We start from the raw sequence: 22,586 nt of genomic DNA on the forward strand, positions 1-22,586 counted from the left end.
ATTGCGAAGTCTGGTAGAAATAGCAGTCTACAGTTTTCTCTCCCGATCTCAGCTTTGGGTTGTAGCAGCAAACGAGGATCTCGATTCCCGTAAATCTGAACAAGACTTCAATCATGTTCCGGATTGTACGCCAACTCAAACCATCGAGTCCACACGCCAGCTTCGGAATGGCTAATCGTGCAATGTTGTTGTTTAGCAGGGCTTCTCTCAGTTCAATCAGGGTCTTCCATAGATTGAGATAAGTCGGCTTACTCGGGGACCATTCCTTGGTGACCAGGTAGAAGATGTGCCTTGCTTGACCATGTGCATTGTCGGTTAGCCTCAAGACGCTTCCAACCTCTGGATCCTGTCGGCGTAGTTCTCCGACACGCCCAAACTTCTCATTGAACGTCGCAGCGATTCCTCTGGACATCCGCAAATCTCGAGCCACACAATGAGCGAGCGAATAATCAGGAGGCACGGAAAAGAGGTCTCGTTGATCTTCTTTGGTTACACCATAGCGAGCCTTCTCACTGCTGTTGTATCGGGCCATGAAATCGTCAAAGGACATCTCCGAATCAGGGGGATCAAAGCTGCAGGTTCTCACGGTCCCAGCACGATCTTCTATTTCGCCTTGGTAGGGGCTCAAACGGTTGAAATGGACTACCCTCGGTTTTCCTTTTGGCAATTTTCTGATACGGTATACGACGTCATTAATTCTATCCATGACTTCGTATGGCCCTTCCCACGAGGATTGTAGCTTCGGAGATAACCCACGACGTCTCTGCGGGTTATATAGCCACACCAACTTCCCTGGTTGGTATCCTCCATGCTCAGCTTGAATGTCGTAGTGTTCCTTCATTCGGTCACTAGCACTTTGAATATTTAGGCGGACTCTCTGATGAATGTCGTCCATCCTTTGACGTAGTGTGTGGACATAATCTTCTCCGGCGACTTCTTCTCCCGGTCGGCAACCAAATTTCAGATCACAGGGTAGGCGCACTTCCCGTCCCATAACGATGCTGGCTGGAGTTTGCCCTGTAGATTCTTGGACGGATGAACGGTAGGCCAACAGGAACAGGTGAAGAAATTTGTCCCAGTCTCTTTGGTGGTCAGAGACTACTTTGGCCAGATAACGGTTGATAGTTCTGTTCATGCGTTCAACCATCCCATCGGATTGTGGATGTAGAGCAGTCGTCCTGGTCTTGCGGATGTTCAGGACTTCACAGACGCCTTGGAACAGATTGGACTCAAAGTTTCTTCCCTGATCTGAATGAAGCTCCATGGGAACACCAAACCTGCAGATCCATTCTTTAACAAGGGCATCAGCAATCGTGGACGCTTCTTGATTTGGCAACGCGTAGGCCTCGACCCATTTGCTGAAGTAATCCATTACTACCACAATGTATTTGTTGCCATCGTTCGTCTCCGGGAAAGGACCAGCCACGTCGATCGCTATTCGTTCGAAGGGACTACCAACATTGTACTGGCGCATAGGGGCTTTACCACGCTTTTGTGGCCCATTAATGGCTGCGCAAATGTCACATTTCTTACACCAGGCCCTCACATCTTCTTTGCAGTTCACCCAGTAGAACCGTTCACGCAGCTTGCCAAGTGTCTTGGTAACACCAAGATGTCCTCCGCTGGTTCCATTGTGAACTTCCTCCAAGACTTCTGGGACCCTCTTCTTTGGAATGACGATCTGCCTTCTCTCTCTCTTGTCCCCCGGTCTCTCGATCACACGGCGAAGTAGTCCGTTATCTATTACCAAGGAATTCCACTGGGCCCAGTACGACTTTACGTTCGGCGAATATCTGCAAACTTCTTCCCACGTTGGTCTTTGGCCTGTGTTTTTCCAGTTAATTACTAAACCTAATTCTGGGTCACTGGTTTGGTCATTTGCAAGATCTTCGGGTTGCCAACTATCATTAACCACAGTTGTTCTTAGGAGTTTCACTTCTTTCTCTTCTGCTCGGGAACAATGCTTACAGTCCTTAGCGCAAGGTCTTCTGGAAAGTGCGTCGGCATTTCGATGGATTGCCCCAGCTCGATGTTCTGTGTCGAAGTCAAATTCTTGTAATCGTTCAATCCATCTAGCTACCTGCCCTTCAGGATTCTTAAATTGCAACAGCCATTTCAAAGCAGCATGGTCTGTTCTTAACAAGAACTTTCTTCCATAGAGATACTTGTAGAAGTGTTCCACTGCTTTAACTACTGCTAGTAATTCTCGTCTGGTTACACAGTAGTTCCTTTCCGGTTTTGACAAGGTCTTACTAAAATAACCAATTACTTTTTCTTGACCATCCTGGATCTGAGACAGAACAGCGCCTAACGCAACATTGCTAGCGTCGGTATCCAATATAAAGTTTCCGTTGCCAAGAGGGTAGCTAAGTATGGGCGCACTAGTCAGGGCCTTCTTCAATTTTCGGAATGCCTCGTCAGAATCTGAGTCCCAAGAGAAACGCCTCTCGCCTTCGGTAAGTCTGGTCAATGGTTTTGCGATGGTGGCAAAACCCTGTACATAGCGGCGATAATATGTGCATAGTCCCAAAAGCTTCGTAGTTCATGTTTATCTTTAGGTATCGGCCACTCTTCCACTGTCTTGGTCTTCTGTGGATCTACCGCAACTCCTTGGGAGGAGACTACATGGCCCAAGTAGTGTACCTTTTCTTGACACAGATGACATTTCTTGGGGCTAAGTTTCAAACCAGAGCTCCCTAGTCGCTTGAAAACTTCTTCCAAATTCTTCAGATGATCGTCAAAGGATTTCCCAACCACTATGATGTCATCCAGGTACACTAAACAGGTAGTCCAGGATAGTCCCTTTAACACAGACTCCATTAGTCTCTCAAAGGTAGCTGGCGCGTTGCACAATCCAAAAGGCATGACGGTAAATTGCCACAGTCCGGAGCCCACCGAGAACGCTGTCTTCTCTCTGTCTTTCGGCGCCATGTCGACTTGCCAATATCCACTCTTCAGATCTAACGTAGAGAATATCGTTGACCCCGCCAATGTGTCTAGAGTATCGTCTATCCTCGGCAGGGGATAGCTATCCTTCTTGTAACATTATTGAGCTGCCGATAATCAACACAGAACCTGGTGGTACCGTCTTTCTTCTTTACTAGTACTACCGGCGATGTCCACGGGCTGTTAGATGGTTCGATGACACCCTCTTCTTTCATTTCTCGAAGGATTTTGTCAGCTTCTTCACGTTTGGAGCGGAAGTCTTCTCGGATTTTGTTTGATTGGTCGTGCATCTCCGGTGTCAATTTTATGTTGTACTAAATTGGTACGACCTCTATCTCCTGCTTCTCCTTTATCAAACACGTCTTGATACTTGATTATTAGGTTTCAATTTTCTACTATTTTCGGGAGATAATCCTTTAACGTTTACTAACTCCTTCACCATTTTGTCCGGAATTTTTGAAGTCGAAACTTTGGAGGCTTCCACGCTTCGAATGACTGAGGAGACCGAACAACAGTACCCTAAGAGGGTTCCCTTCTTCAAGGATACAGAATAATAATTCGTGTTCATTACTCTCACCGGTACAGTTTTCTTCGCTCGTAGCAGGGCTTTTCCAACAGCGATCCCTCGTCCTATTTCGCTGTCATGGTTCCTTGGCTCCAACAGAATAATACTCCCATTATTCATTTTACCTTCTAGGCAACCATCCAAAAATATCTCACAGCGCTCAGGGATCGAAACATCTTCTGCTACCACCACGCGAAGCGTCTCCTCACATTTTCGATGCAGAACCACTTCTTCTTCATTTATTTTCAAAATTCCTTGTTTGAGGTTTAGCTCAAAACCTCTAGTGGTCATGATGTCCATTCCGAGAATAAGTTCATCTTCGATGTCTGCTACTAACACTCGATGATTAAAACAGGTGCTTCCGATAACAAAATTAAGATCTACCTCTCCATGGATGAGAGCGGAGCTTCCTGTAGCTGTACGTAGTCGCCATTGTGTTGTTTTAATCCTTTTGATGTTTTAAGGATATCCGGCCTGATGATCGTTTTGGTCGCACCTGTATCCAAAAGCATGGTTCGTAACTCTCCATCCACGAAACCATCCACAAAAATGCTGTTGAACTTGTGTTGTAGTGATGCGACTTGAGCAGTTTTCGTTGGAACCTGTTGGGTACTGCTCGATATGTGTCCCTTTGATTCGACACTTGGCGAAACCGTGTCCACGTCCTTTTCTTTACAGTGACTTCTTACGTGTCCTGCCTGGCCGCAATTCCAGCAACAAGTCGGTCCTTTCTTGCCCATGTACTCCTCCATGACTTTCCGCACAATGCTTTCCACGGATTCGTCGGAACATTGGTTGACCGCCCGTACTCTCACTAGAGACCGAGAACTTTGTTTCGCGGCCTCAAATTCTAGGGCACGTGCTAAAGCATCCACCAAGTGCGTTGGGTGGGCTAGGAGAAGTGCTTGTCTTGTCTCGTTATCACGTAAGCCGTCGGAGAATGCCTGTACTGCCAACCGCTCCATAACATTCTCTGGCGTAGCAGGGTACGCAAGGCGAACGAGGCGGGCTACGTCGGCTTCAAACTCCTGCAGAGACTCATTTGACTTTTGAATGCGATTTTTTAGCTGGGAATGATAGACATGTTCCAAATGAGCTTGGCCGTACCTCATTTCTAAATGTCGTACCAGTTGCTGATAATCTCCCTGTTCCGATGGTGACAATGTCTGCAGGATATCAGTCGCATCTCGCAGTGCGACAGTCAAAGCGGTAGCCTTTTCAGCGATTGTCCATCCGTTCGCTCTCGCAGCGGCCTCAAACTGGCAAAAATAATTGGCCCAAGCGGTTTTTCCGTCAAACTGTGGAGGCTTAATAACTGACTTTGAGATATACTTATTTTCGACTAGTTTCGGTGCCTCCGATGTTTCTTGACATTTTGGTGAATTTGCCTTTGCTATTTCTTGTTTTAAAATTTCGATTTTTCTATTTACATCTTCCTCAATCTCTGTTATTTTATTGTTAAAACTTTCTTCCAAAATTACTATTTTATTATTAAAGCTGGCCTGTATATCTTTAGAATTTTCGATGATCTTATCTTCTAATGTATTGATTAAATCCTGGGAATTTTCCATAATTTTATCACTGATTTTCTCTCTAAATTAAATTCCAAGTCAATTATTTTACTATTCAAATTGTTCAAGTTGTCGTCTAATTTTTGTAGGCACGAGTCAAGGTCACCTTCCAACTCAAAGCAAAATGTGTCAGGATCCTCACCTTCCTCCACCAAAACGTCTCTTAGTCTAGCTTGCAAAATGCTTTTCTTTCCATCTGTTTCGCATTCCCTCTCTTCCAGAACGCTTTTTAATTCCGACACTTTCAAGTCTTTCAACAATTTTTTCGGAGCCATTGTCTGTCTTTTTATTTTACTAGTCTATCACACACGCCACACTTGACACCAATTGTTACGTTTTTCGTCGGTTCCGTGTAGATAGAAAGTCACAATTTATTTAAACACTATTTATTTAACACTAATGAACAAAAATAATAACGATAAAAGACTTATAGAACTATTTACAAACGATTTATAACTAAGAATTTATTTTGAATTTTAGCGCGTCAACTGTATATTTATAACTACCCTCTCTAGGCCACTGCCGCCGGCTTTTATACCGACAGGTAAAAGAAATCTAGAATAGTCCAAAGATCGTTAGGCGCATAGAGAAGGTTTTCGAATGTTCTCGTATGTACGCGTCCATTCTAGTGGGTCTCGATTCTTCTCGAACGAATGAGTCATTGCGGTGTCTATGCGATGTTAAGGTCATCCGAGGGCGGGCCATATTGTGAGGTTAGGTCGAGTCCACACCGGCTCGCAACAATATTAGTAATAAAAAAGTTTGTCTTCTTGTAAAGACAATCCTGGGTCATACTGCAGAATAAAAATTAAACTATTTTATAAAATTTAAAAAATATATGTTAAACTTACATGTTATATCATTCTCTTCAGCGTGAACAATCGGATGCGTGAACTGAATTCACAAAGATCCGACCACAAAGGACATATTTTGGCGTCGGTTTTCGGAGGACCAGCACAAATATGGAACTTGGCACCGCAAGCAGACAACCTCAACAGGAAATATCGGTGTAGGACGAGCATTTTGAACGTTTGGTGAGTAGTTTTGAATAATTGATATTGTTTTACTTACCAAACCACTCAAAAACCTACAAGAAACTGAAAAATAAACAAATAAAACGTATAAACAATACAAATAACCACAGACATCGAAGAAAGACTAACGAAGTTTTGCATGGCCTACATCAACATTTTAAAAATGGCTAATATAAAAATTATGATTTTTGTCGTTGTTTTTTAAAATAAATCTACAGTATGTCCCTGGATTGTCTTTTTTATTATTTATTAATATTTTGAGAAAAATACATTCTTCATAAAAAAATTTGCTTGTTCTAGAACGGGACATTTTGCAACAAGCAAAAATTTTAATGAAGAATGCATTTTTCTTAAAATGTCAAGAAAAAAATCCTCTAGTAAAAACAATCTGGGGACATACTGTATACTGCACCTGTAGGGTAAAATTATACGTACCTGAAATGCCTCGTAAATCTATGAAAATTCCACTCTTTCGAAAAAAAAACGGTGTCAATTAGTCGCTGTAATTTTGTGCTTGCTTTTTTATAACTGGGACCACTGTATTAGATGACCCTGTATACAGGATGTGCCAAAATACAGTTGGCCACAAAATGGGACTTTTTTATAATTTGGAGCTTTTGAAAAAAAATCATGCAGCATTTTTTCAGCACTTACTCAACAACAAAAAAAAATTTTTTTGAGATATAAAAACTATTTTTATTCCTATCTGCAGAAATTCTTGATAAACTTTGTTTCAATCACTCAAATAAAATTTCCCTTTTCTGATAAACTTTTTGGCACACCCCGTAAATGAAAATTATAGATCATAAATGGTGAAAAGGGGGTTGAATAAAATAAAACAAATATTTTAAACAAAAAACCTAACTATTTATTATAAACTGTATGGTATATGAAATTAAACAATTTTGTATCAAAGCAAATATCAATCTAATTCTTCTCTTACAATAATTAGTTTCATCATATTAACAATCATATATTAAAAAAAAATCGTCCACTAAATTTACAAATATTGATAAATGTTTCAATATACTTGATAGGAACATAAACCTTTGATGGTTTTTGGCAAAAGAAAAACACCAAATAAAAAATGGCAAAAGAATTTTGTTGTTTTATGTCAATTCCTTTGAAATATATTTTACACAGAACTAAACTACCTATTTACAAAGAAATATTTTACATATCCAGTTAATTTACAATTTATTTAGGATGGATAATTCGGAACTATAGATATAGTTATTCCAGTGAAATAATACACGATATTGGTGATAGTTGGTTATTATTTTAATATAGGTTCTGCCGGAATCGTGTATTTTTTCACAGGAAAGACTATATCAATATTTTTTTAAATGGCTTGAAATCCAACGATGAATGCGTGATGGCTTCTCCGAATAATTGTGTTGAATTCTAAATAAAATTTTATTCAATATTAGTCTTGGTATGCTCAAAATCTCAAAAACTATTTTGATCAAATTAAAGATATTATTAATTAATTTTTAAGAACGAAATTTCATATCAACATAAGCGCAAAAAATAGTATCGGATTCTATTTATAATTAGTTAAAAAATGTACAGGTCTGTGCGGAAAGTTCTACGAGAAAACTAAATATATATAGGGAGTCTTAGGAAAAAATACATGGGTCTAAAAATTTAAACAAAAATTTATTGTTTTAAATATGTTTTCGAAGTAAAATAACTTTTTTGGACTTAAGACTCACTGTGCATTTATTTAAGATACTCACCCTGTATATATTTTCATTTAAAAAAAATGTTACTAACCTTTTAAAATGGAACAAAATTCGTTGGTATGAAAAGTTGGTAACTGGAAGACTGCAACATGATGGATAGCAACAATTGAACGGCAACACACAGGCGTCTAGACCATGAACTGCAACCTCACTGGTGACTGCGACACGATGGGGGACCAAGGCAACTCGACTGATCGGTATCTTCAAACAGCAAGGAAAATGGCGAATTTCTAAAATGAAAACAAATATACCATTAGCAAATTATTGGTACAAATAATAGAATAACTTCCCTTCAAAAGCTAACAAAAGGATAGCTGTGTGTTCTGATGATGAATTCAGTGGATCCATGGTATTGACAGTGAATCCAGGTGGTCATATGTAATGATCGACATCTTGCATCATAGGGCATGAGTAACCTGATGGACGGCAACATACAGCAACATATTGGACGGCAACACACAGGCGTCTAGACCATGAACTGCAACCTCACTGGTGACTGCGACACGATGGGGGACCAAGGCAACTCGACTGATCGGTATCTTCAAACAGCAAGAAAAATGGCGAATTCCTAAACTGAAAACAAATATACCATTAGCAAATTATTGGTACAAATAATAGAATAACTTCCCTTCAAAAGCTAACAAAAGGATAGTTGTGTGTTCTGATGATGAATTCAGTGGATCCATGGTATTGACAGTGAATCCAGGTGGTCATCTGTAATGACTGGCATCTTGCATCATAGGGTATGAATCTGAAAAAAAATAGCGGAAAGACAACGCACGACGATGCTGCAGAAAGACTGTAACCTGATGGACGGCAACACACAGCAACATATTGGAAGGCAACACACAAGCGTCTAGACCATGAACTGCAACCTCACTGGTGACTGCGACACGATGGGGGACCAAGGCAACTCGACTGATCGGTATCTTCAAACAGCAAGGAAAATGGCGAATTCCTAAAATGAAAACAAATATACCATTAGCAAATTCTTGGTACAAATAATAGAATAACTTCCCTTCCAAAGCTGACAAAAGGATAGTTGTGTGTTCTGATGATGAATTCAGTGGATCCGTGGTATTGACAGTGAATCCAGGTAGTCACCTGTAATGACCGACATCTTGCATCATACACGACGCACGACGATGCTATAGGCCACGACCGTCTGCAGCTAGCCTACGGAACACTAATCTCGATCGACGTGGATAGCACTCTTCGCCACTTTTCCTGCGTGGTATCCACACTTTGATGGGCTACGCGATGTCACACGAACGCGGAACGACGACGCACGACGATGCTATAGGCCACGACCGCCTGCAGCTAGCCTACGGAACACTAATCTCGATCGACGTGGATAGCCCTCTTCGCCACTTTTCCTGCGTGGTATCCACACTTTGATGGGCTACGTGCTGTCACACGAACACGGACTGACGGCGCACGACGATGCTGCAGAAAGACTGCAACATGATGGACAGCATCACACAGGCATCTAGACGATGAACTGCAACCTCACTGGTGACTGCGACACGATGGGGGACCAAGGCAACTCGACTGATCGGTATCTTCATACAGCAAGGATGGCGAATTCCTAAATGACACCAAATATACCATTAGCAAATTATTGGTACAAATAGAATAACTTTCTTACAAAAAGCAACAACAAGAGGATAATTTTGTGTTCTAATGATGAATACAGTGGATCCGTGATATTGACAGTGAATCCAGGTAGTCATCTGTAATGACCGATATCTCGCACAATAGGGCATGAATCTGAAAAAAGAGAAAATAGCGGAACGACGACGCACAACGATGCTGCAGACTCCGATCGCCTGCAGCCAGCCTACGGCACACTAATCTCGATCGACGTGGATAGCCCTCTTCGCCACTTTTCCTGCGTGGTATCCACACTTTGATGGGCTACGCGATGTCAAGATACGGAACGCGGTACGACGACGCACGACGATGCTATAGGCCACGACCGCCTGCAGCTAGCCTACGGAACACTAATCTCGATCGACGTGGATAGCCCTCTTCGCCACTTTTCCTGCGTGGTATCCACACTTTGATGGGCTACGTGCTGTCACACGAACACGGACTGACGGCGCACGACGATGCTGCAGAAAGACTGCAACATGATGGACAGCAACACACAGGCATCTAGACGATGAACTGCAACCTCACTGGTGACTGCGACACGATGGGGGACCAAGGCAACTCGACTGATCGGTATCTTCATACAGCAAGGATGGCGAATTCCTAAAATGACACCAAATATACCATTAGCAAATTATTGGTACAAATAGAATAACTTTCTTACAAAAGCTAACAAGAGGATAATTTTGTGTTCTAATGATGAATACAGTGGATCCGTGATATTGACAGTGAATCCAGGTAGTCATCTGTAATGACCGATATCTCGCACAATAGGGCATGAATCTGAAAAAAAAGAGAAAAATAGCGGAACGACGACGCACAACGATGCTGCAGACTCCGATCGCCTGCAGCTAGCCTACGGCACACTAATCTCGATCGACGTGGATAGCCCTCTTCGCCACTTTTCCTGCGTGGTATCCACACTTTGATGGGCTACGCGATGTCACACGAACGCGGTACGACGACGCACGACGATGCTATAGGCCACGACCGCCGGCAGCTAGCCTACGAAACACTAATCTCGATCGACGTGGAGAGCCCCACTTCACCACTTTTCCTGCGTGGTATCCACACTTTGATGGGCTACGCGATGTCACACGAACGCGGTACGACGACGCACGACAATGCTATAGGCCACGACCGCCGGCAGCTAGCCTACGAAACACTAATCTCGATCGACGTGGAGAGCCCCACTTCACCACTTTTCCTGCGTGGTATCCACACTTTGATGGGCTACGTGCTGTCACACGAACACGGACTGACGGCGCACGACGATGCTGCAGAAAGACTGCAACACGATGGACAGCAACACACAGGCATCTAGACGATGAACTGCAACCTCACTGGTGACTGCGACACGATGGGGGACCAAGGCAACTCGACTGATCGGTATCTTCATACAGCAAGAAAAATGGCGAATTCCTAAACTGAAAACAAATATACCATTAGCAAATTATTGGTACAAATAGAATAACTTTCTTACAAAAGCTAACAAGAGGATAATTTTGTGTTCTAATGATGAATACAGTGGATCCGTGATATTGACAGTGAATCCAGGTAGTCATCTGTAATGACCGATATCTCGCACAATAGGGCATGAATCTGAAAAAAAAAGAAAAATAGCGGAACGACGACGACAACGACGCTGCAGACTCCGGTCGCCTGCAGCTAGCCTACGGCACACTAATCTGATCGACGTGGATAGCCCCTCTTCGCCACTTCTTCCTGCGTGGTATCCACACTTTGATGGGCTACGCGATGTCACACGAACGCGGTACGACGACGCACGACGATGCTATAGGCCACGACCGCCGGCAGCTAGCCTACGAAACACTAATCTCGATCGACGTGGAGAGCCCCACTTCACCACTTTTCCTGCGTGGTATCCACACTTTGATGGGCTACGCGATGTCACACGAACGCGGTACGACGACGCACGACGATGCTAGAGGCCACGACCGCCTGCAGCTAGCCTACGAAACACTAATCTCGATCGACGTGGATAGCCCCTCTTCGCCAATTTTCCTGCGTGGTATCCACACTTTGATGGGCTACGTGCTGTCACACGAACACGGACTGACGGCGCACGACGATGCTGCAGAAAGACTGCAACATGATGGACAGCAACACACAGGCATCTAGACGATGAACTGCAACCTCACTGGTGACTGCGACACGATGGGGGACCAACGCAAATCGACTGATCGGTATCTTCATACAGCAAGGATGGCGAATTCCTAAAATGACACCAAATATACCATTAGCAAATTATTGGTACAAATAGAATAACTTTCTTACAAAAGCTAACAAGAGGATAATTTTGTGTTCTAATGATGAATACAGTGGATCCGTGATATTGACAGTGAATCCAGGTAGTCATCTGTAATGACCGATATCTCGCACAATAGGGCACGAATCTGAAAAAAAAGAGAAAAATAGCGGAACGACGACGCACAACGATGCTGCAGACTCCGGTCGCCTGCAGCTAGCCTCCACGGCACACTAATCTCGATCGACGTGGATAGCCCCTCGCCACTTTTTCTGCCTGCGTGGTATCCACACTTTGATGGCTACGCGATGTCACGAACGAACGCGGTACGACGACGCACGACGATGCTATAGGGCCACGACCGCCGGCAGCTAGCCTACGAAACACTAATCTCGATCGACGTGGAGAGCCCCACTTCACCACTTTTCCTGCGTGGTATCCACACTTTGATGGGCTACGCGATGTCACACGAACGCGGTACGACGACGCACGACGATGCTAGAGGCCACGACCGCCTGCAGCTAGCCTACGGCACACTAATCTCGATCGACGTGGATAGCCCTCTTCGCCACTTTTCCTGCGTGGTATCCACACTTTGATGGGCTACGCGATGTCACACGAACGCGGTACGACGACGCACGACGATGCTATAGGCCACGACCGCCTGCAGCTAGCCTACGAAACACTAATCTCGATCGACGTGGATAGCCCCTCTTCGCCACTTTTCCTGCGTGGTATCCACACCTTGATGGGCTACGCGATGTCACACGAACGCGGTACGAGGACGTACGACGATGCTATAGACCACGATTGCCGAATACCACAGCAAAATCACATAGCACGTTCTTGCTAATGCCGGTCTGATTGCATGTTCTTGGACCTATCGTTACGAGACAGGCATTACAAAGGAAATATTTCCAAGAATAAAAGCTTACCAGAAATATATCTTTTTAGTACAATTCATCTTCTTAAACTGACACATCAATTCGGTAAAAAAATCCACATCGGTAATGCGCCATCTTCATCCAATTGTATCCATTGTGAAACTCCAAGAGTGTGTTAGTGAAAGTCAGTGTGATAGTGAAAATGACGCGTTTCCAGATTGATTGGTAGATGCCATCCCGACAGGCTAACAAGATAGCATATTGACTAATAACTTTGCTACAGAAACTTAAAATCGCAACGCGTAATAATATCGTATCCTAGATGCTATCCCAGCAGGCTATGCCGCCATACTGTAGTCCCTATCAAATTGTACCGACCTAACAAGATAGCGTCTTCACTAATAACTTTGTTACAGAAGCTTAAAATCGCAACGCGTAAGAATATCGTATTCTAGATGCTATCCCAGCAGGCTATGCCGCCATACTGTAATCCCTATCAAATTGTACCGACCTAACAAGATAGCATCTTCACTAATAACTTTGCTAGAGCCGCTTAAAATCGCGAAACGTAATACTATCTTACTCTAGATGCTATCCCAGCAGGCTATGCCGCCATACTGTAGTCCCTATGAAATTGTACCGACCTAACAAGATAGCATCTTCACTAATAACTTTGCTAGAGCCGCTTAAAATCGCGAAACGTAATACTATCTTACTCTAGATGCTATCCCAGCAGGCTATGCCGCCATACTGTAGTCCCTATCAAATTGTACCGACCTAACAAGATAGCATCTTCACTAATAACTTTGCTAGAGCCGCTTAAAATCGCGAAACGTAATAACTATCTTTACTCTCTAGATGCTATCCCAGCAGGCTATGCCGCCACAACTGTAGTCCCTATGAAATTGTACCGACCTAACAAGATAGCATCTTCACTAATAACTTTGCTACAGAAACTTAAAATCGCAACGCGTAATAATATCGTACTCTAGATGCTATCCCAGCAGGCTATGCCGCCATACTGTAGTCCCTATCAAATTGTACCGACCTAACAAGATAGCATCTTCACTAATAACTTTTTGCAGCCGCTTAAAAATCGCGACGCGTAATAATATCGTACTCTAGATGCTATCCCAGCAGGCTATGCCGCCATACTGTAGTCCCTATCAAATTGTACCGACCTAACAAGATAGCATCTTCACTAATAACTTCTGCACTAACAGCCGCTTTAAAATCGCGACGCGTATGTAATATCGTACTCTAGATGCTATCCCAGCAGGCTATGCCGCCATACTGTAGTCCCTATCAAATTGTACCGACCTAACAAGATAGCATCTTCACTAATAACTTTGCTACAGCCGCTTAAAATCGCAACGCGTAATAATATCGTACTCTAGATGCTATCCCAGCAGGCTATGCCGCCATACTGTACTCCCTATCAAATTGTACCGACCTAACAAGATAGCATCTTCACTAATAACTTTGCTACAGCCGCTTAAAATCGCGACGCTTAATAATATCGCACTCTAGATGCTATCCCAGCAGGCTATGCCGCCATACTGTACTCCCTATCAAATTGTACCGACCTAACAAGATAGCATCTTTACTAATAACTTTGCTACAGCCGCTTAAAATCGCGACGCGTAATAATATCGTACTCTAGATTCTATTCCAGCAGGCTATGCCGCCATACTGTAGTCGCTATCAAATTGTACCGACCTAACAAGATAGCATCTTCACTAATAACTTTGCTACAGCCGCTTAAAATCGCAACGCGTAATAATATCGTACTCTAGATGCTATCCCAGCAGGCTATGCCGCCATACTGTAGTCCCTATCAAATTGTACCGACCTAACAAGATAGCATCTTTACTAATAACTTTGCTACAGCCGCTTAAAATCGCGACGCGTAATAATATCGTACTCTAGATGCTATCCCAGCAGGCTATGCCGCAATACTGTAGTACCTATCAAATTGTACCGACCTAACAAGATAGCATCTTCACTAATAACTTTGCTACAGAAGCTTAAAATCGCAACGCGTAACAATATCGTACTCTAGATGCTATCCCAGCAGGCTATGCCGCCATACTGTAGTCCCTATCAAATTGTACCGACCTAACCAGATAGCATCTTCACTAATAACTTTGCTACAGAAGCTTAAAATCGCAACGCGTAATAATATCGTACTCTTGATGCTATCCCAGCAGGCTATGCCGCCATACTGTACTCTATCAAATTGTACCGACCTAACAAGATAGCATCTTCACTAATAACTTGCTGAGCCGCTTAAAATCGCGACGCGTAATAATATCGTACTCTAGATGCTATCCCAGCAGGCTATGCCGCCATACTGTAGTCCCTATCAAATTGTACCGACCTAACAAGATAGCATCTTCACTAATAACTTTGCTACAGCCGCTTAAAATCGCGACGCGTAATAATATCGTACTCTAGATGCTATCCCAGCAGGCTATGCCGCCATACTGTAGTCCCTATCAAATTGTACCGACCTAACAAGATAGCATCTTCACTAATAACTTTGCTACAGAAGCTTAAAATCGCAACGCGTAATAATATCGTACTCTAGATGCTATCCCAGCAGGCTATGCCGCCATACTGTAGTCCCTATCAAATTGTACCGACCTAACAAGATAGCATCTTCACTAATAACTTTGCTAGAGCCGCTTAAAATAGCGAAACGTAATAATATCGTACTCTAGATGCTATCCCAGCAGGCTATGCCGCCATACTGTAGTCCCTATCAAATTGTACCGACCTAACAAGATAGCATCTTCACTAATAACTTTGCTACAGAAGCTTAAAATCGCAACGCGTAATAATATCGTATTCTAGATGCTATCCCAGCAGGCTATGCCGCCATACTGTGGTCCCTATCAAATTGTACCGACCTAACAAGATAGCATCTTCACTAATAACTTTGCTAGAGCCGCTTAAAATCGCGAAACGTAATAATATCGTACTCTAGATGCTATCCCAGCAGGCTATGCCGCGATACTGTAGTCCCTATCAAATTGTACCGACCTAACAAGATAGCATCTTCACTAATAACTTTGCTAGAGCCGCTTAAAATCGCGAAACGTAATAATATCGTACTCTAGATGCTATCCCAGCAGGCTATGCCGCCATACTGTAGTCCCTATCAAATTCTACCGACCTAACAAGATAGCATCTTCACTAATAACTTTGCTAGAGCCGCTTAAAATCGCGAAACGCAATAATATCGTACTCTAGATGCTATCCCAGGCCTAACAAGATGACATCTTCTCTAAAAAATTCTAAAAAGCACTCAATCGCAATACTATCACCGATAGATGCCATCCCGGCAAACATTGCCTTAACGATAAAATTCGCGACGACCTAACAAGATGACATCTCTTCTAAAAAAATTCTAATTTCTCGAAAAAAATTCTAAAAAGCACTCAATCGCAATACTATCACCGATAGATGCCATCCCGGCAAACATTGCCTTAACGATAAAATTCGCGACGACCTAACAAGATGACATCTTCTCTAAAAAAATTCTAATTTGTCTAAAAATTTTTTTTAAAAAGCACTCAATCGCAATACTATCACGGATAGATGCCATCACGGCAAACATTGCCTTAACGATAAAATTTGCGACGACCTAACAAGATGACATCTTCTCTAAAAAAAATATAATTTGTCTACAAAAATTTATTAAAAAGCATTCAATCGCAATACTATCACCGATAGATGCCATCCCGGCAAACATTGCCTTAACGATAAAATTCGCGACGACCTAACAAGATGACATCTTCTCTAAAAAAATTATAATTTGTCTACAAAAATTTATTAAAAACACTCAATCGCAATACTATCACCAATAGATGCCATCCCGACAAACACTGCCTTAACGATAAAATTCGCGACGACCTAACAAGATGACATCTTCTCTAAAAAAATTATAATTTGTCTACAAAAATTTATTAAAAACACTCAATCGCAATACTATCACCAATAGATGCCATCCCGGCAAACACTGCCTTAACGATAAAATTCGCGACGACCTAACAAGATGACATCTTCTCTAAAAAAAAATATAATTTGTCTACAAAAATTTATTAAAAAGCACTCAATCGCCATACTATCACCGATAGATGCCATCCCGGCAAACATTGCCTTAACGATAAAATTCGCGACGACCTAACAAGATGACATCTTCTCTAAAAAAATTCTAATTTGTCTAAAATATTTTTTTAAAAAGCACTCAATCGCAATACTATCACCGATAGATGCCATCCGGCACATTCTTAATAACGTCGTCCACGACAAACTGGTTGTCTTCTTCGTCCATTTTCTTGAAATTTTGAGTGATGAAAGGTCTGAGATGAATGAGTGACGGCCGGCTAGGTAGGGTGAATTTTCGGTGGTGGTCAGACATGGTGGAAAATTTTATAAAGGTGAACAGGTGAGATGTTCTCGGTGCAAGTGGAAGGTGAAAATTGGAAAAATAAACTCTGTCTGCTGGAAAAACGCGGGAAATGCGTTCGGGTGTTTCGAAAGCGCTGAAATTTATGATAGAGCTGGCGGTTAGTTGGTGCAGGCACGAGAACGCTTACATAGTGGACTAAAATATTTTTACTTAGTACAATTTTTTTTATTTGTTTTACACGAAATGCTTTGTAAGTTCTAAAGAACTAATATAGAATATCTTTTAAAATTAACGCTTTGTTTGGCTATTCTGTTTGTTTTTTTTTTCTGTAGATAATATACATACAGTGTGGTCCACTAAGTATGCAACATATGGGAATTTTTTTTTATTATGGAAAGCACTGCTCATTAAAATGTTGTATCCTATGTTATAGGGCTTGTTTCTCTCTACAATTTTCTGTGTCGCAATGTACCGTTTGTGTCCGGGAAGGGTTCATAGTTTCATATTTGTCGATTTTTCAAAGAAATCAGTACATGTATATTATTTCGTATATTTTTCATTTTATTGATTTTATGGAAAGCACTGTTCATTCAAATGTTGTATCCTATGTTACAGGGCTTGTTTCTCTCTACAATTTCCTGTCTCACAATGTACCGTTTGTGTCCGGGAAGGGTTCATAGTTTCATATTTGTCGATTTTCCAAAGAAATCAGTACATGTATATTATTTCGTATATTTTTCATTTTATTGATTTTATGGACAGCACTGTTCATTAAAATGTTGTATCCTATGTTACAGGGCTTGTTTCTCTCTACAATTTCCTGTCTCACAATATACCGTTTGTGTCTGGGGAGGGTTCATAGTTTCATAGTTGTCGATTTTCGAAAGAAATCAGTACATGTATATTATTTCGTATAGTTTTCATTTTATTGATTTTATGGAAAGCACTGTTCATTAAAATGTTGTATCCTATGTTACAGGCTTGTTTCCTCTCTGTACAATTTCTGTCTCACAATGTACCGTTTGTGTCGGGAAGGGTTCATAGTTTCATATTTGTCGATTTTCGAAAGAAATCTGTACATGTATATTATTTCGTATATTTTTCATTTTATTGATTTTTATGGAAGGCACTTCTTCATTAAAATGTTGTATCCTATGTTACAGGGCTTGTTTCTCTCTACAATTTCCTGTCTCGCAATGTACCGTTTGTGTCCGGGAAGGGTTCATAATTTCATAGTTGTCGATTTTCGAAAAGAAATCAGTAGATATATATTACTTCGTATATTTTCATTTTATTGATTTTATGGAAAGCACTGTTCATTAAAATGTTGTATCCTATGTTATAGGGCTTGTTTCCTCTACAATTTCCTGTCTCACAATGTACCGTTTGTGTCCGGGAAGGGTTCATAGTTTCATAGTCCAAATAGAATACTGTCCGATAACTATATCAGCAGTACTTAGCTTAATGGCTGCGAGTCAAATAACCCAGAGGGTGAGCCAAAAGTACGATAATCACTAGAACCAAACAACAATAAGTAATGAAACATTATAATGAAAAAACTGTCTAAATTTTTTGTGTAAGACATTCTTCAAATTAAAGTTTTGAATTAATTTTCTTGACTTTTTTCAGGAATGGGTTTACAGCAGCGGAAATCATGATCACCCTGATCGCATCAACACCTTCGGAGATGAAGTATTCGGCGATCCACAGGTACTCAGATCGTACTTCTACGCCATCGGTGACTTATCCGTAGGTGCCCGTTGCCGGTGCAACGGACACGCTACCGAATGCGTAGCTAGTACCGGTCCCAACCGTACTCTCAGCAGGGTGTGTCGCTGCGAGCACAACACCGCAGGACCAGACTGTGGAGAGTGTTTACCTTTTACAACGACGCTCCTTGGGGAAGGGCTAATGCTCAGGATGCTCACGAGTGCAAAGGTAAGAATAATCTCAATTCTTAATCGGTGATCCTATTTTTAATAACAGAAATGGTGACCATGAGTCTGACAGAGTTCTAACGTTGATTGAAAAAATAAGGAAGTGCTCAACCTTATAGGCAATTTCGTGGCAAAAAGTAAAAGCTGACGCTACCGTCAAGGTGTCTGACATTTAGTTTAGCTCTGCGCCGTTGCGCGCTGATTCGTTTACAGCGCAGCGGATAAAGAATACTGTACCGTAGTTCTGCTTTCAGTCGACAGAATCAGTGATTGCCGGAGACAGTGTTGTCAGAACTACGGATTAATCCGTAGATTTACGGTTTTTGGGTACGGTATGTAAATAATACGGATTTTCTATCATTTAATATAATATTATATGATTAAACAAAGAACGGCGTCAGAGTTGGCTTGGAAATGAAGATCTCTGTTATTTCGGATGTAAAATATTATGGTAAATGTCAATAATCGTCATTTCCAAGCCAACTAAACGACTTTTTTCGATCATACGACATACTCAGTACCTATAAAAGAACTTTTATTTTTGTTGTTTATTCTATGTTTACCACGAATAAATTTTCGATATATAAACGCGGATTTTTTATCCAAAGATATTCTCGTCAAATGTATTACAGGTATTACACATTTTAATATGGCACCACTGTCGCTTTCAGATAGACACCGTCTTCGATATGCCTTCGCTGGCCGAATTGGAGAAATTAAGTGTTTTATGCGTTGGCCGTAGAACGGGTGGTGGCTCTATCGTACAGCACTTGAGACATAAGGGTAAAGCAAATCAGCTTTTTCACGAATTCGCCCATTAGATTGCGCATCTTCCCATTTCTTTCAGTCAATGGTTCTAGCTAAAAGATATTTTGGGTTTTGTGACGTACATTTTTTTTTAATTTTTAAAACGGATCCCATAATCTATGGAATAGTTAAAAATAGAAAAATTGTTGGATGAACCACTTTTTCTACGAAAAAAAAATCGAAAGAAATTTCGAAATTCTTATCGAATCGTTGTAACCTTCGTAAAGCGAGTAAAATATAAGGTAAAAAAATACAAACAAAATAAAGAAAAACAGAATCACAACAAAAAAAGTAAAAGAAAAAAAACCGAGTGAATCCAAAGCAATCAAATTACGCTGTAATTAGCGTAGAAGTTTGTTCCTCTAATTTCAATAAAAGCATTCATCGCTTCAAAATTAGTGGCAGTAGTTTTCAATTAGTAGAAAAAGTTAACAGATTTTTAACTTTTTCTACTAATTTTACTTCAAAACTTGCTAATAACGTAATTTTGGCCTTTGATTATCACCAACCAAGAGAAATTTTGGTCAGAAATAAGAAGTTTATTGTTTGACTTAATTATTAAGTCTATGGATACAACTGACTACCGCAAACTCTTGCTATATAGGATATTATATTAATTTTAATTTTATTTTTTAGATATTGTGATAGTGAATGATCGTAGACTCTTAAGTAAAATGTACTAAAGACTGGCAAAGGTTAGTCTTGGGTCGAGATTTCCGTATGTAAGAAGAGTACCATGCGTTTATAATGTACTGAACAAAGAGAGAACAGTAAACACGTTGCCAAACGTATGAAATAAACCGAGAAACTGTGCGCTAAGAGACGTGTAAGGGGATATAGCAGATTTGTTGCAGTTGACCGGTCGACCCAATCAATACCTCTGTCAGTACTTAAAGTTCTAGGGAAAGGTGTACGTCATGCGTTGAGCTTCACGATTTAATTACGTCTCGTGATACTTAATTTATTTGTTTATTAACGAGTCGTTGTAATTTTCCCTATAGCTTGAATTTTTTAAGTGCAAGCTAGAAACACTTGCATTTTTCAAAAATGACACCCTAACGATATCCTTATAATTCCATTTCAGATGCTCAGAAACAGGTCTAATGATTTTATCTAGTTATCTCTTGAAAAAAAAGTCTTTTAAAAATAAGCGGTTTGCGATCGTGATTTTACTTTACTTGATAGGGAAAGGCGTACCGGGGAAATGTGGTAACGCCGCAACAGCACAGTGTCGCGCGTCGCGTCGGTGTGCTTCCCGAAACAGAAATAAGGCACGATCTGGGCACATGGGTAAATCGTGGACTCTGGCATCTGAAGCTGGAATTATAAGGATGTGGGGAGTGTCATTGAAAATGCAGTGTTCAACTTGCATAGAAGGCTGGACAAATAAGTAAGTATCACAGACATCATTAAATCGTGATGCCTTTCTAGAACTGAGGTGACGAGTGGTGAGATCGTTCGGTCGGCTGCAAATGCGTCGCCGGTTTATTTCCGTTTGGCGGCGTGCTCTCTTTGTTCGAGCCGATATGCTGCATGGTCTTACATACCTCGTGCTGCCAGCTACCAACACAAGGTACGATCTGTCAAAATAAAATTAAGAATATAGGCTATAACGGGGTTTGCGACCAGTCGGTTATCCGTTGATCGGAAGCAACATTTCTGACCAAACTGCTTGTTGGTGATAATCAGGCAAATTACGCGACAACTTTGGTAAAACCAGTAGAAGAGGTAAAATCTGTTAACCTGCCACCGCAATTTGAAGCGTGCTGTGAGGTAGAAGGAACAAACACTGCATGGTCAAAGCGTCATTGTTTGAATCTTTGAATTCACTCGATTTTTCTTATTCACTGTTGTGATTCTCGTTTTTTATTTTACGCCTCCCCCGCTCGCTGCAGGTTACTAACTCGATAAATTTCGAAAATTTCTTTCGACAAAATGATTTCATCAACAATTTTCTGACCTGTATTCCACTCTTATGAGGATATCCCGTTAGAGCCAAATGTACGTCACAAACTGAAATACGCTGGAACCGACGACAGGGAAAGATGTCCATCGCCAGGCGATTACTTGTTTTGCGCTCAGGGTGCTGTACGACCCATAAGCCGCGAACTGGCGCGCTGTTGTCTGGCGACCGGTAAATGTGGCCGACGACGGAAATGCTCAAATCGCGTTTATCATCGAAGAGGCGGCGCTTTGCTGGGAAATAAGCAACAAAAACTCAGTACTGAGTATGTCTGCTCGATCGAAAAAAATCGTTTGGATGACGATTATTACGACGACCCCTGTACATCCAGGTCTTTCAACCCAACACCAGATTGTTTAATGGCAAAAGCCGAAATCCGTATTATACCAAACTCTAAAATCTGGTGGATGCGACTCTCCGGCTCACATCTGGACATTCTGTTCGACCTGGCATTTTGTTGTGACTAACTGTCCGCTTTTGCGCTAAGCAACTGAAATCGACGGCAGCTGACTTGCTGTTGACGGCACGCACGCGAGCAATCGGCGTTAGGAAACGTCAGTCATGATCCGCTGTGCAGTAAAGCAGGATCATCGATGAGAGCCGGGCCGATGCTTTTACCTTTACTTTCGTGGCATCCTGACGGCCAAAAGGTAAACGCGGTCACTGCGGTAGCTAACGGCTACAAGGCGAAATTCGGTACTGCTCACGTTCGGCCAGCGTCCATCATCGCAATGGCGACAGCGCGGATCTGCTCGTCATGTTCCGTTGCTCAACATTCGCAGCGTCGAAATTGCG

The 22,586-nt window shown here is 41.8% G+C and overlaps 1 protein-coding gene across 1 annotated transcript in view; it reads left to right on the plus strand.

The window, feature by feature from the left end:
- Positions 1-22,586, plus strand: part of LOC115883850 — a 39,675-nt gene that overhangs the window by 2,258 nt on the left and 14,831 nt on the right. The window contains exon 2 of the mRNA XM_030902259.1: positions 5,955-6,116. Coding sequence (XP_030758119.1) covers positions 5,955-6,116 — 162 coding nt within the window. The remainder of the gene's footprint in view (positions 1-5,954; positions 6,117-22,586) is intronic.

The sequence above is a fragment of the Sitophilus oryzae genome, unplaced genomic scaffold (genome assembly GCF_002938485.1).
Source record: "Sitophilus oryzae breed Bouriz unplaced genomic scaffold, Soryzae_2.0 scaffold_2006_pilon_pilon, whole genome shotgun sequence".
Classification (NCBI taxonomy): domain Eukaryota; kingdom Metazoa; phylum Arthropoda; class Insecta; order Coleoptera; family Curculionidae; genus Sitophilus; species Sitophilus oryzae.